Source organism: Plasmodium berghei (assembly GCF_900002375.2).
Source record: "Plasmodium berghei ANKA genome assembly, chromosome: 5".
Classification (NCBI taxonomy): domain Eukaryota; phylum Apicomplexa; class Aconoidasida; order Haemosporida; family Plasmodiidae; genus Plasmodium; species Plasmodium berghei.
The window spans coordinates 610,138-625,554 of record NC_036163.2 but is presented as its reverse complement, the minus strand read 5'-3'; the positions used below and the strand labels follow the sequence as shown (position 1 = coordinate 625,554).

Genomic DNA, 15,417 nt, shown 5'->3' with positions numbered 1-15,417 from the left:
ATGAGCAACGTATTTGAAGGAATCGAAAAACGCGTAGTAATCAAGCTAAGAAAAAATGTGTTTATGAACGGAAACATAAATTCCCTATTAGATATATCACGAGATTTATGGGAAGAAAAGCTTCATTTAATAGGTTGTAATATAGTATCAGAAATAAAAGAAGATATAAATGCACCACTAAATGAAAGATCCAGAGTATATTTATTATCAGAAAGTTCATTATATATATACAATGACATGATATATATAAAAACCTGTGGAAAAACAAAAGTATTATTTTTTATTCCTTTTCTTGTTGATATATTAATATATAAATGGAAAAAATACTTTGTCTTAGAAAAACCCAATTTATATAATGAATCCTTTATTCAAAATAATACGAAATTAGAAGAAATTTTGGATTTTATACAAAACTATTTTGAATATTCCTTCTTCACACACATGAATTATAAAAATGTAACAAAAGATGGTTATTATGAGCAAGAATATCCTCATAAATCTGTTGACGATGAAAAAGTTTTTTTCAAATTTTTTCTAAAAAGTATGGAATTTATTAGCACGCCTTTGCCTATGAATAGAAATCATTACATTTTTTTTTCGCAAGTTAACAAAGATGCAACAATAGATACTTCTGCTTTGAACGTATTCCCCAATTTTTGTTCTGAAATGCACTTATTTGGGATTAAAAAATATAGTATGCCAAACCAATTCCATAGTGAATATTTAACTTATGATTCGCTCAATGTACTTTCTAAGTATTCTATAAATATTCCAAAATCTGAAGAAAGCGAAAAGATAGAGGTATGTAACAGTAGTGTGTATTCATTTGACTCAGTTGAAAATTCATCAAAATACACAAGCAACACTGCAAATACGAATATTACAGTAAATGTTTCTAAGGATCTAGACAATAACTCAATCAATACTTTGTATAATACAATAGACGATCAAACAGTAATGTTAACTTGTTCTGATGACAAAAATAATAATTTAAATGAATTTGATTCAAAATTATTATTAGCTGAAGAAAATTCAAAAAATATGGATAAGGATAACACGCAAGTATTCGATAATAATAATTATATCTTTATTTCAACTCCTAAAGCACAAGAAACTTATAGTAACACTAATAGTGTTAGAAGCAATGAGAAAAGTACATGCAGTAGTAACACATATACTTCTTTATTACAAAATGATTTAAAAGAATTCCATCCAAAAAATAACTCTATGGATACAATAGAAGATGATGGTAAACTTTTAGTAGAAGAAGAAGTTATTAGTTACATAAGCAATGAAGAAACAATCGATGCAAAAGTTGAGCAGCTTGATAACTTATCAAACAAAAATATGTTGGATAATAATTTAGATAAAAATTATGAGCAAACCGAAGCAAACGGCCCTTCCTTATCATCTTTTACAATTGCATGTTCTGACTTTCTTAATAAAAATGCAAATGACGAAAAAGGCAAAGATAACACATCAAGCAATATGGGCATCAAAAAAATTGAAGAAAATTTATATGAATGCATAAATATACAAAATAATGAAAAATTTATGTATAACGAATTTTATTTTGTTCCATACGGATTTTCTTGTAATGTTGCAAATAAAAATAATTATTTATGTGTTCATTATTCACCTGAAGATTGTGTTTCATATGTATCTGTAGAATTATCATGCGTATTGAAATCAGAAAATTTTATGAATTTTATAAAAAAACAGCTGAATTTTTATAAGGCACAATATTTATACATAGTTAATTATTTGTATGATTTTAACGAAGATACGTTGGCACAGAAATCTGGAGATAATAATAGCGATAACACTAATCGATTCCTCTCAGTTTTATTATCCTCTCAAAATAATAAGAGTATAAAAAGCATCAATGAAGTAATAGAAGTAAATAAAAAATTGGGAAACAACATTATTATAAACAATGATCAGTATTACAGTTTATGCGCAAAAAAAGAACAATATGTTGGCTTTTTAAAAATTCAATATTGTGTTTATGAACAGAAAAATTTTATTCGAAACGAAGAAAAAATCAAACCATACAACTCTATTTATTTTGAACAGCCTAACAAAAATGCACAGAATGTTAACGCATTGAAATCTACAACACCATTATCTTTACAATATGTTAATAGTATGTATGAATATAGTTATAATTTTTGCAAAGAAAATAACATTCATATCATCGATATAAAAGATGATTTGAACTCGATGGATAATACTTCAAACTCCAATCGTAATAATTATTCTATAAGTAATTCTAGTGATAACGCTGATGATATTCATATGGAAAAGAACTCGAGTATACTAAACTACGCTCATGAAACAAAAAAACGAACGGATCATATATCATCTTTTCTTTTAGATGGACAAGAATTTCAAAGTGAAAAAAGTAGGTTGGGTTCTGAAACGAATAGCAATACCACAGACGATGATAACAACGAATTTGTTTTGGAAAAAAAACATAAAAAAGAAATGATGAATTATTATCGTAATAATAAAGCAGAAATATGCACATTTAATAAAATGCTAAATGAAAATATTGACACATCAGTAATTTGTATTAATTTACAAAAAATATTATTACAATATATTCGATTTAAAAGAAACCTACCAAGAGTTACACCATTTTATGCAGTAAAAAGTAACGATGATGAAGTTGTCTTAAAATTTTTATATGGCTTAAATTGTAGTTTTGATTGTGCATCCATTGGCGAAATAAACAAATTAATAACCCTTTTACCAAACATATCTACAGATAGAATAATTTATGCTAATACTATTAAAAGCCCAGCTTCATTAAAATATGCAAAAGAAAAAAATATAAACTTATGCACATTTGACAATATTGATGAGTTGAAAAAAATATGTAAATATCATCCTACTTGCTCATTACTTTTACGTATTAATATAGATTTTAAAAATTATAAATCATATATGTCGTCAAAATATGGTGCAAATGAATATGAATGGGAAAAAATTCTTAAATTTGGAAAAGAAAACAATATGAATATTATAGGTGTATCATTTCATGTAGGTAGTAATACAAAAAATATATTCGATTTTTGTCAAGCTATAAAATTATCGAGAGAAGTTTTTAATATTAGTCATCGCCTTGGGTATAAATTTGAAATTTTAAATATGGGGGGTGGATATCCTGAAGAATTAGAATATGATTTTGCAAAAAAAAATGAAGAAAAACATTATTGTACTTTAAATGAAGAAGAATTAAAAAAATATATCATGAGTTTTTTAAATGAAAAATCAGTTATTAAAAAAAATTATAACTTTTACAATTTTGAAAAGATTGCACTTGCTATTAATATGTCTATAGATCATTATTTTAAGGATATTAAAGATCAATTGAGAATTATTTCTGAGCCTGGTAGATATATGGTTGCTTCTTCATCAACACTAGCTGCCAAAGTTATTGGAAAGCGATGCCCTACTTTTTCCCCTATCAGATTATCCAATTTAAAAAATGCTGAAGATAATAATGATAATGTGGTAAGCAATGAACAAGTGGCTAATAACGACAATTATCAGCAAAATGATGATGGAAATATACAAAATAAAGACCAAGGAAATTGCACAGGAACTATACCAATTGCAGAATTAAAAACTGAAAAAGAAAGCAAACATTTAACATCTGAAGTATGCACTAATGGAGAGATACAAACAAACAATGTATATAATACTAGCACAAATCATGAAAATGTTAACTCTTTTTCTCCAACGGAAAATGGTAAAACTGTTATTCCTGGAAGTGCATTTAATCATGAAGATAATTCAAAACTAGGAAATATAACAAATATTAAAAAAAAAGTTGTTAATATCCATGATAATAGATATAATTATTATTCATATTATATAACTGACAGTATTTATGGATGCTTTAGTGGAATTATTTTTGATGAATATAGCAGACCGCCAATGTATATTATAAATAATAACAAAATAGACTCAAAACAAATGATATTAGATTCCCCTTTGTATTTAACAAATATATTTGGGCAATCATGTGATGGGCTTGATATGATTACTTCATCTACATATTTACCTGAATGTAATATAAATGATTGGATTATATATGAATATACAGGCGCGTATACTTTTGTTAGCTCCTCAAATTTCAATGGGTTTCAGTCCTGCCAAAAAATATACATTTTCCCTCGAAATAAATTTCCCTTTTCCGTTTGATTCACACGAATAATACATTGTAAAGGAGGATATCACATCACAAAGAGGGAGGGGGTGATAAATGAGAAATACACAAAATCCGAAAAATGGAAACATAATTAATAATGCATATATAAATGGATGCTAAATATTTATTATAAATTAGGCGCGAAAAAAATCTTGGCTAGCCGCACAGGGAGCATACGGAAGAACTTTTTTTCGTTTCTTTCGCATTTCAATATGTGGACCCCAAAAGTTGTAATATACCGAATTAATAGAAAACTAGTTTTGATATTTGGTTTTTTTTAATAAATCAATATGAATTTTAATAGTTTTAGCTTGAATATTGCTATGAAATTTTCTTAACATTTAAGGAAATTTTAAAAGTATATCAAATCCCGCGTATATATGTTCTATACGCTGCTAATACAATGACCACCTAAGTATATCATGTGGTATATATTCGGATTATTGATATATTTATCACAAATTAATTTCTCTTTTTGTTCCTTTTTTTTTTATTTTAAATACGTGTTTGAAATTAAATAATAAACATGTTTATATATATACACATTTTTACTTGTATGCGGTATTTTTTTTTTTTAATTATATATATGGATAAATAATTAATATGAACATTTAAAAAAAAATCGTTATTTAATATTGTTTTTAAGTTTTTTAAAAAGTAAAATATGTAACAAAAATAATAATGATAATGAAACTATCTTTATTACATGTGGATCTGCGAAAGGTAAAAAATAAGAGAACAAAATAAAGTAAAACAAAGTGATGTGACTAAAACTATCCAATTTGGAAAGACAAAATTAGGAATTATTTTTTCCCGATATTAAATTACACAATATAAAAAATTTTTTCACAATAGTGTCTATCTACCATGTATTTTTTATGACAATTTTACTAAATGATTCTTTCATTTTTTTCATGCACTATTTGTGGCTATTTTTGATCTTGTATTGGCTGATTTTTTATCCTTTTAGGTCTTTGGCGTAATTTAAAATTACAATGCCGAGAATTAGAGTATGTTTCTTTTTTATTTTCAGTTTTTTTCTCCAAACTTAGATTAATCAATTTCTGTTTTTGTGTTAGTATATTAGGATTGTATTTAATATGATCATTTGCATTCTCGTTGTATGAATATGTTTCTGTTAAATCGAAATCTTTATCATTTCCTTGGTACATATTCGAATAGGCTAATTGTTCATTTTTATTTGGGATGTTTTCTGTTTTATTAGATGAATCTATATATTTATTTGTATCCTCAGAATACGCATTTAATGGATCAGGGGTAAATATATATTTCCTTCCCTTTTGATAAGAAACTGGCTTAGTTATTTTTTCACGATTAGTAGCCAGACCTCCTCTGCTAATAACAAATTTATGAATTGCTTTTTCTATAAAATCATAATTTTCTACATTGTGTTCTTTCATAATCTGATATAATTTTATAAGTTGATAAGATAAAGGCCTCTTAGCTGATCTTGATGGATATTGATAAACTTGATTAGCACACCACATACTTAAAGTTAATAAAAAGTTATTAGAAATTATATTTTTTGAAATTAAATAATTTAAACAAATAAATGGGTCATGCAATTGATTTACATCATTTCCATTTTTAAAGTCATTTATTCTATTTAAAAATTCTTTTATTAAATCTTTTTCGTATAATTCCCAACTGTATTTTAATAATTTTATTTTATTTATATAATCAAATAATTCTTGGCAAGTTGACATTTTTAATTCTTTTAATTGCTTTTCGTCAATACAATAAAAAAATACATCATCATTTATTTTTAACGATCTTAATGCTCCAACAATAGAACATAAATCTGTGTAACCAAAAAGGTTGATATTTTTTACTATAGACTTACACAATGTACTTATCAAATCTTTATTTGCTATTTCATATTTTGCAAAACATTCAAAAATATCAACATATTCATTTGGATACAACTTAGATGAATAACGTATTATAGCATGAAAAACTTCTATAAATAAAATACGTGGAAATATATTAACTTTACAATATAAATTTATTAATAATATTAAATGTCTAGGTTCAAAGTTATTTATATTCTTTATGAATATATCTGAAAAATGTGTATATAAAATTTTGTCTAATAAATTCATCTTATCAAAACATGATAATAGTAATAATGCGTCAAAATGTTTAAATTCGTCACTTTTTTTAATAGCATTTCTACATATTTCACTCCATATAATTACATCGCTTATTTTTTTTATACAACAGCTTTCGCTTAATCTGCGCAATTCTTGTGCCTTTAAATTTTTTATTTCCTCATAATTTCTTTTTAATATTATATTATCATTTGTTGTACATGTTACAAAATGTGCATACATCCATCGCCCTATATTTTGGGGATAAATTTTGTTGGCTTTTCCCCTTCCAAGCAATATCCCATATATAAGCATTCTTAATATATTGTTAATAACTCGATAAATAATAAAATTTTAGAAAAAAAGATTAAAAAAAAATCATTCTAATCAATTCAGTTAAAATGGGGTAAATCACATCATCACGTACCCCCAATATATCCGCACTCCTTTCCTCATAGGCATAAGCTTTCATTACACAGCAAGTGAAAAATTATAAAATAAAATAAAAATATATAGCACAAATTAAACCAAATTAATTGAAATAGTGGAAGGATAATAAAGCTACATTATTAAGAAAGTTATATTAAATTATAAGGATCACTTTATAAATAATTCAATAGTGTATACACTCGATTATAAGAAAGTTATGTAAAAAAAAATTTATTTATTTTTAGTAAAAATTTTCGAATTATAATTATTTATAGTATGCATACATTAGGCCGATAATCTATATTTATGTTGAAATACTAGTCTCAATTATTTATTCCATTTTATTACCATAAATTTTACCATGATTTATTTTACCTTTGTATAGTTAGCACCGCGATATTTTTATTCATATCTTTTAATATTTAGGATGTTTGGATAGTTTTTTGCTATTTTGATATTATTTTATTTATATTTTTTTTTTAAAAGTGGAAATTAATTTTTCCTTTTTATGCATGAATTTTATTGGAACAATCTTACTACTGTATAAAATTAACAAAAGAAAAATGGAGTTAATAGGATATATATAAAATATGGATACATTATGATTTTTATATGTTATATGTATGAAACTACCAGATATGGCGATATATAAATATAAATTGTGTAACAGCCAATAAATAATTGAGCTATATAATAATTATTTTTTGCATGTTGTAAGTCATAAAACTTGCGTAAGTTTTATTTATCCATTTGCTTATTTATTACTATATCAATTTTGGTACATAAAAATGAGTCATAATAAGGCAGACGATTTGCAGGATAAACTTCGAAAAGAACGAGTAAACGATTTTATAGTTAACCAATGCAAATTCGATATTATAGAAAAATATGATGAAAGTTCAAGTGACGAAAAAAACGAAAATAATCATCAAAAAGAACACTTCAAAAATGATGCCAAAAATATAGATTATACTTTTAATCTTGTTGATGAATCCCCCAAATTTTTGAACAAAAAAGCAGAAAAAGAAAATAATAATATATTAAAAAGTTGTAATGTAAGTTTTCCCCCAGCTCTTCACAGGAGTATATTAAATTTACAAAAAAATAATAAGAATGAAAAGTTAGACTTGAATAAAATATACAATAATAATAATTCATTCCACAGTTGTGAGAATAGCAAAAATAATGAACATGAAAACAAGCAAAATTATAATTTTGCCAACAAAACAATTCCAAACATAAAATATAATGATAATCATAAAAAAGACATAAATATAGAGAAAACTGACTTAGAAAAAAAAATACATAATAATAATCACAGTGATTATTATAAAAATAATGATACAAAAAAATATAACGTAATCTTTAAAATGAATAAGAATGAACTAGCGAAATTGCAATGGACTAATCCAATAGAAGACACAGAAATTAGAGAAATAAAAAATATGAAAGAAATAAAATTACATGAAATAAGATTTGATTTTTCAGGTAGACTAAGAATACAAATAAATGAAAATCTATATAACGAAAAAGAAAGAAAAAAAATATTTGACAATTTTGATGGACTTTATCATCATAATGAAGAACCATTAAATAGTGGATATACATTACCTGAGCTTTTATTTTTATGTCAAAGTTCATATCCAAATCAAGTATGTATAGCATTAAAAATTATGAAACATATATTTATAAATATGTATTTAAAAGTTTCCGAACTAAATGATGTACTTTTAAATAGTAATATAATAAATAATTATCAAGTAAAAAACAAATATTCTTACACTTTTACATTTAATAGATTTGTAAATTATTTAAATAATGATTTGAATATATTTTCAAAATTATTATTTTTATTTAATTATTATAATAATAAAAATTTACAATTTAATTGTCTTCATGCTATGGCTAGCTACTTATTTCCAAATAACACATACATAATAAAAGATAAAATCATATTTGACGGAACAGAAGAAAACAAAATTAACAAATTTAAATATTCTATAAATTATGAATTTTTTTCATATCATGATTTGTTTAGTGATAACATTTTTTTCGATGAAAGTTATAATATATTTTTTTATTCAAGCAAAAAAGGGCAAGGTTATTCTATCTCAGATTTGTTCTTAGAAAATAATAATTCAAAGATTGTGAAAAATTCGATAGAACATAGAGACAATAATATATATGACTCAAATCAAGCAAATAATCTTAACAATCCAAAGGACGATGACATTACAATTTTTATAAATAAGTGTAAAGAAAATGAAATAAAAAATGAAGAAGAAAAAGTAGATAAAATAATTGTAAGAAATACAACGAAAAAAAAATATGAACAAAATGATGAAAATAATATAATTTATGATAAAATTCTTTGCTACCTTAAAAATGTTAATGGAAGTGCTGACAATCCAAGTAAATTATTAGAAATAAATTTAGATATAATAAAATCATATAAAAAAACAAATGATAATGAAGATATCGAAATTATAAAACTTATAAACAATATAAGTAATATTTTGGAAAATAATTTTGCTGTTGTCGAAGTAGAAAATAGTTGTGTGTGCCTTTTAACAGGGTTATTAATTAAATATAAACATGAAATAAATATATTAAAAAATAAAGATCTTGTAAAAAATTTAGAAAAAATATGCGAATCAAAAATTGTAGGTAGCTATTTGTACAATGAAAGAATAAAAAAGGAATGCCTAAACACAAATCAAAGAATTAACTGTTCTGATCTTAATTTTGTTTATAATTTAATTACTTTAATAAGATATATAATTATATATAACTATGATAAAGATTTTTTTCAGATTTTCGATGTCCTATCATTTTTAATTTTTTATAGAACTTTGCCATTTAGTCTGAATATTGAAAATTGTACTGATATTGGAAACAATCAAAATGTTGAAAAAATAAATGATAACATGGAAAAAAACACAAACACTGCAATGAGGCATTTTTATTTATTTATTTCCACAGAAACGTTAAAAGTATTTAGAATTTTATTATCTTGTAATCTGTATAAAGAATCAGTTGAATATTTTCATGATATTGTTAACAAAATTCATAAAATAAATATAAAAAATGATATAATTTGTAAAAAGTTTCTAACTCAAGTATATTTATATATTTCTACTTATAACTTGAAATGTGTTGATATGGATTTATCAGGGCTTTTATATACTTCTAAAATTATTAAAACGTTAGAAATCCAAATTAATAATGTAGATAATCATAGTATACACAAAGAAGAAAAATGTTATGAATATATACATGCAGACAATTCTTTTTCTTACTCTAATAATATGAAACAACAAAATAAATTAGACTTTAACTATTTAAATGATTTGATATTAATAAATCAATGCTTTAATTATATATATACTTTATTTATCTGTATTAGAAAAAAATGTATAAATATAGAACAATGTATACATACCGAGCAAATATACAAACTTATGAAATTGGTTCAACGAATTGGGTATGTACTTATAAGAAATCTTAGTTGGTTGCTAGATTGGTATAAAGATGACGCAAAAAGGAATAATGATAAAAATGAAGACAGCATAATTAAAAATATATTTAACAAAAGAAAGGAATGCCCTTTTATATTCAGTTACATTATTTATGAACAATATTTGGATCCTCATTTTTTTTTTGTCATATTTATACAGATTCTAAACGGTATTTTGAAAATAATTTTTGAGATAAATTATATGAATGAAGTACAAAATAATGATGATAAAATTAGTGCCAATAATATTTGTGACAAAATAAAGTCACTTATTGATTTATTTTCTCACTTAAATCGAGATGTGTTAAAATTGTTTAAAATAGACGTATTCAAAATTGAAAATATTTTAGATTCGAACAATGTGTTTCTACCACTATCATATTTGTTTTACAATTTATACAAACTTTTTAATATAAATGTTTATAAGGAACAAAATGTTTCGAGCATGAATACTAATCAAAATAAACTTAAAAATAACAAAATATGTGACACTATTTTAAGGAATGACAATATGAATCTTATTTTCTATTCGCTTGTATTTTGCTCTTCAGTTTCTCTTAGTTACTTTTCTTTAAAAGAAATCACGAAACAACCAAACATTTCAATAAATAAAAACATAAAGGGAGACACATATACTTATTCGGATCAATTCTTATTGCAAAATAATTCTGAAATGCTTATAAAAAGGGAAATGAAAAACGATGATGGTATAAAGGAATCAACGTTGCTTAGATATACAAAGGGCGATATTCCAACTTCTTTTCAAAATGCAGACATGTATCAAAGGGAAATATGTTCAAATTATGAGAACAACGATGAATACATAAAAGATATTAATGTGGCATATGTTATCCTATTTTTACAAAAATATATAAAAGAAAGTTTATCAATATATAATAGCAAAAAAAATATATTTTTATTGTTACTAAAAAATATGTTTAGAGAATGTAATAAACCATTAAATTATATAAACAAAAAGGAAGAAATAATAATTAGCAAAGTGCTAATTTTATTTTTGAATAAAAATGTTTTAAATTTTTTAGTAAAACATATGGATGTATCTACATTTTTTAAATTTTTCATTCAAATATTTCTTGTTAATAACCATAAACAAATTGGAGACTATATGAATGAGCATATAAATATATATAACTATTTTGTGTCTATAGCAGAATTATATATATTTAATAACATATATTGTGATGCTGATACTTTAAGGGGTGAAACCACATTTTTTGACGAAAAATTGGAATATAAAAAGAGCATAGAAAATATTGTTTTTTCTTTTCTCCAAAATGAAATAGAAAGGAAAAAGGGAATGGAACAAAATGGGGATAATGCAAAAAGTTCTTTTAGACAAAATGAAGATATATTAAATAATTTCGAAAAAAATAAACAAAATATCAAATCGTGTATTCGACTAAAGCGACTCAATATTAGCTCCGTTCTTTCACAAACAGTTTTTGAAAAAATCATCGAATCCTTTAAATTAGGATATTTTTTTAACCCATTACTTTTATCAATATTATTTTTTTTTTCTACTGTATCCTTTCCACAAGAATGCAGAAATATATTTTTTAACGATTATGATATATTGAAAATTTTAGGGAAAAATATATTTATTCATTTTTTTGATAATCAGCATTATATAATATATACAATATCCACTTATTATGGATTGAAACAACATAATTATATTGTCGATTTAACGAAATTTTTTCCTTCGATTTTTTCATTTATATATAATTCTTATGATAATTTTATTTTACACCAAAACTTGGAAGAATATTTTAAAAATTTACTAACAGAATATTCCGATCCAAGTTTTTTACATTTTCTATTTTTTGTTAAAAAACAAATTAACAACAAACAAAAGGATCACTATTAGAAAGAGAGGATCCACATGTGGTGAAGATACACCAAACATATATATAATATATATTATTTGAATAATATTTCCCTTTTTATTATATTGAATATAGTAATTTACATTGTCTTCATTTTATATTTATAAAGATTTGAATAGTGTGCACCCAAACATAATTATTTGTACGTGTACGTGTACCTGTCTGCATGCTCATAAACTGGAAAACTAACCTAAGAGCTATCATGCTCTTTTGAATATTTTTAATAAAATTTGTTATTCATGTATTGAAAAAAAAGATAAAACTAAAATATTAAATAAAATTTGTCATCGTGTTATTAAAATTTTGTATAGATTTCACGTATTATCACATAAATGTGCATAAACTTTTTTTAACATTGTATAAATTGCTTTTATATATTATATTAATTTATTTTTTACCACAATACACCAACTTTTATTTATCAAATGATTTTCCACATTTCAGTATCCATTCCGTTATTATATTATATACATAATTTTCTACATTTCCATAGCTTAACACTAATCTTGCAATTTTTTTTAATTTATTTATACATTTTATCAAAATAATTCCTATTTTATTAATTAAAATGATACTAAAAAATGTTATATAAAGTTGATAAAATTTTGAAAATATATCTTGATGAATTTATATAATTGAAATTATAAGTTGATGAAAAAAAAAATATGAACGCCTATTTCACAAATATAAAGAGGAGAAGTAAATTAATATATATATTATATAAAATATGCATATATATGGAATATATTTATATATTCATAATATATCTATGCTCATTTCAGTGTTTAAAAAAAATTAAATTTTAATATTATTCAAATTAATGATTTATGGAAAAAAGGGGGAAAAAAAAATAATAACATCAAGTTACCCTATAATTCTTATTTCATACCCAAATGTAAAAAGCTACTATACATTTTTATGCTTATTAATATTAAAAAAATATAATAAATATATTAAATTATTTATATTTTTTATGCATATGCTTGGGCATGATAGTTAAAATATAGAGAATAATTAAATATTCGGAAAACAAAAGATGGCTACATATAATGTACTTGGGGAAATAACTACATTTGATGAAAATGAAACGATTATTTCTCATCAGTATTCAAGAATTAGGAAAATAGAAAATATCGAGAAATGCAAAAAACTAATGGTAAGTCCTATATTCATAATATTTTTATTTTTCTCTAAAATTTGTTTAGTGTCTTTATTTGTTTATAATATTTCTTTATACTGCGTATTGGAGATATATTTATGTAATATATTTTGTATTTTCATATATTTAACAAAACAATATCACATGTATATATATTTTTTTTTATCACATTCAATGGAATTTACAAACTGAAGACTCTTCAATTAATTTCGAACTGCATTGAAAAAATCGAAAATTTGGAAAATAATATAGAATTGGAGCATCTCGAATTATATGAGAATTCTATTAAAAGAATTGAAAACATATCGATGTTAATAAATTTAAAGTAATATATTTTTCATTTTTATTTCTCTTAATAGTAATACAATATTATTGCTAATGTTACTTTTTTTAATTATTTTGCATATCATATATTATATCCACATATTTTTCATATCTTTTGTAGAGTCCTAGATCTGTCATTTAATAAAATTAAAGTTATTGAAAATTTAGAGACACTAGTAAATTTAGAAGAATTATATTTGTCTAGTAATAAGATATCAAAGGTAAAAATATATATATACATGTATGCATCGAAAAAACTATTATATTATATCTTATAAATTAACTATATAACAGCGTTTATATTTATACAAAATGGATAGATGAATATAAATTAATTCGAATTCCACTTAATGTGTTTTCTCCATATTCCACATTTTGTTGTCCCGGATTTGATTCTTTCCCCCCGCCCACAGATTGAAAACCTGAAGAACTGCAAAAAACTGAGGCTGCTAGAATTAGGATATAATAAAATACGTAAAATTGAAAATATAGAGAATTTGAAAAATTTAGAAGAATTGTGGCTGGGTAAGAATAAAATAGAGCATCTCGAATTACCCGAATTACCTAAATTAAAAAAATTAAGTTTACAACATAACAGACTAACAAAATGGGATGAAAAATCTATTAATAATGTTCTATCATTAAATGAGTTATATTTAAGTTATAACAAATTAAATGAAATAAATGATCAAATCAAAGAACTAAAATATCTTAAAGTTTTAGATTTAGCATATAATGAAATAGAAAATATATTAATATGTTCTGAATTAAAACATTTAGAAGAATTGTGGTTGAATAATAATAATATTAAAAGTTTAGATATGATTGTCAAATTAAAAAATAATGAAAATTTAAAAACATTGTACCTAGAAAAAAATGAAATACAAGATAATTTAAAAGACACATATAGAGACCAAATTATATCCATTCTACCACAAATACAGCAATTGGATGCTCTTTTGATATCCCCAACAAATTTGTTAAAGAAGAAATAACCAACCATGTATATTGTATATGCTGAAAGAAAAAAATTCAGAAAATTATATATATAGTTTTTCTAAAAGTGAAGAAATAGCATACTGGGAGCAATACTTTTTTGTGAGTGCGTGCATGTTAAAAAAAACTTAAAGTCTGTCCACACACACTCATATATATGGATATTATATTTATTATGAACGAACTTATGTTCTCATAAGTTCATATGTATGCACGTGCTATTATTATGGTGTTTTTAAATATACTATGTGTCCAATAAATATTGTTACTACATATTTTTCGTAAACCAATAAAAATTTATTATACAAATAATTAACACTTCGTTTTGCTTTTTTTTTTTTTTACTTTTTTTAACTTGTTATATAACATATAAATTCGAGGAAAAAATATTTTCCTCACTTTTAGTAATTTCAGCAATGCTTGGAATTACAATCAATGTATGCCAAGCTTAAAAAACTTATACCTTAAAAAAAGAAAAATATAACAAATTTTATTTTAAAAATATAAAAATATATATTTTATATCGTTTTTCTGTTTTAGCATGTTATTTATCCTGACATGGCATATTTTTTTTCTCGCAATTTAATATTATTTTTTTATGTCATATACTTTTGAGCGGTGATAATTTTTTTTACAATTTTTTATAACTTTTTTCACCTATATTCTCATGATAAAAAATATTTCATACATTAATGCAAGCATGAAGAAAATTTACATAACGTATATATTTATATATGCATATAATATTTATTTTT

General features: G+C 23.3%; 4 protein-coding genes across 4 annotated transcripts; 3 read left to right on the top strand and 1 right to left on the bottom strand.

Moving 5' to 3' along the window:
- PBANKA_0516900 (S-adenosylmethionine decarboxylase/ornithine decarboxylase, putative) lies at positions 1 to 4,212 on the top strand (the record flags this gene model as incomplete). Its single annotated transcript, XM_034568419.1, has 1 exon — positions 1 to 4,212. One exon carries the CDS (start codon positions 1 to 3, stop codon positions 4,210 to 4,212), a length of 4,212 nt encoding a protein of 1,403 aa, XP_034420410.1.
- Positions 4,213 to 5,148: 936 nt separating this feature from the next.
- Positions 5,149 to 6,645, bottom strand: PBANKA_0516800 (heptatricopeptide repeat-containing protein HPR1; the record flags this gene model as incomplete). Its single annotated transcript, XM_034568418.1, has 1 exon — positions 5,149 to 6,645. One exon carries the CDS (start codon positions 6,643 to 6,645, stop codon positions 5,149 to 5,151), a length of 1,497 nt encoding a protein of 498 aa, XP_034420409.1.
- Positions 6,646 to 7,547: 902 nt separating this feature from the next.
- PBANKA_0516700 (RNA polymerase II-associated protein 1, putative) lies at positions 7,548 to 12,164 on the top strand (the record flags this gene model as incomplete). Its single annotated transcript, XM_034568417.1, has 1 exon — positions 7,548 to 12,164. One exon carries the CDS (start codon positions 7,548 to 7,550, stop codon positions 12,162 to 12,164), a length of 4,617 nt encoding a protein of 1,538 aa, XP_034420408.1.
- Positions 12,165 to 13,219: 1,055 nt separating this feature from the next.
- Positions 13,220 to 14,661, top strand: PBANKA_0516600 (leucine-rich repeat protein; the record flags this gene model as incomplete). Its single annotated transcript, XM_034568415.1, has 4 exons — positions 13,220 to 13,339; positions 13,537 to 13,667; positions 13,788 to 13,887; positions 14,080 to 14,661. The coding sequence occupies 4 exons, from the start codon at positions 13,220 to 13,222 to the stop codon at positions 14,659 to 14,661; spliced, it is 933 nt and encodes a 310-aa protein (XP_034420407.1).
- Between the last annotated feature and the right edge of the window lie 756 nt (positions 14,662 to 15,417).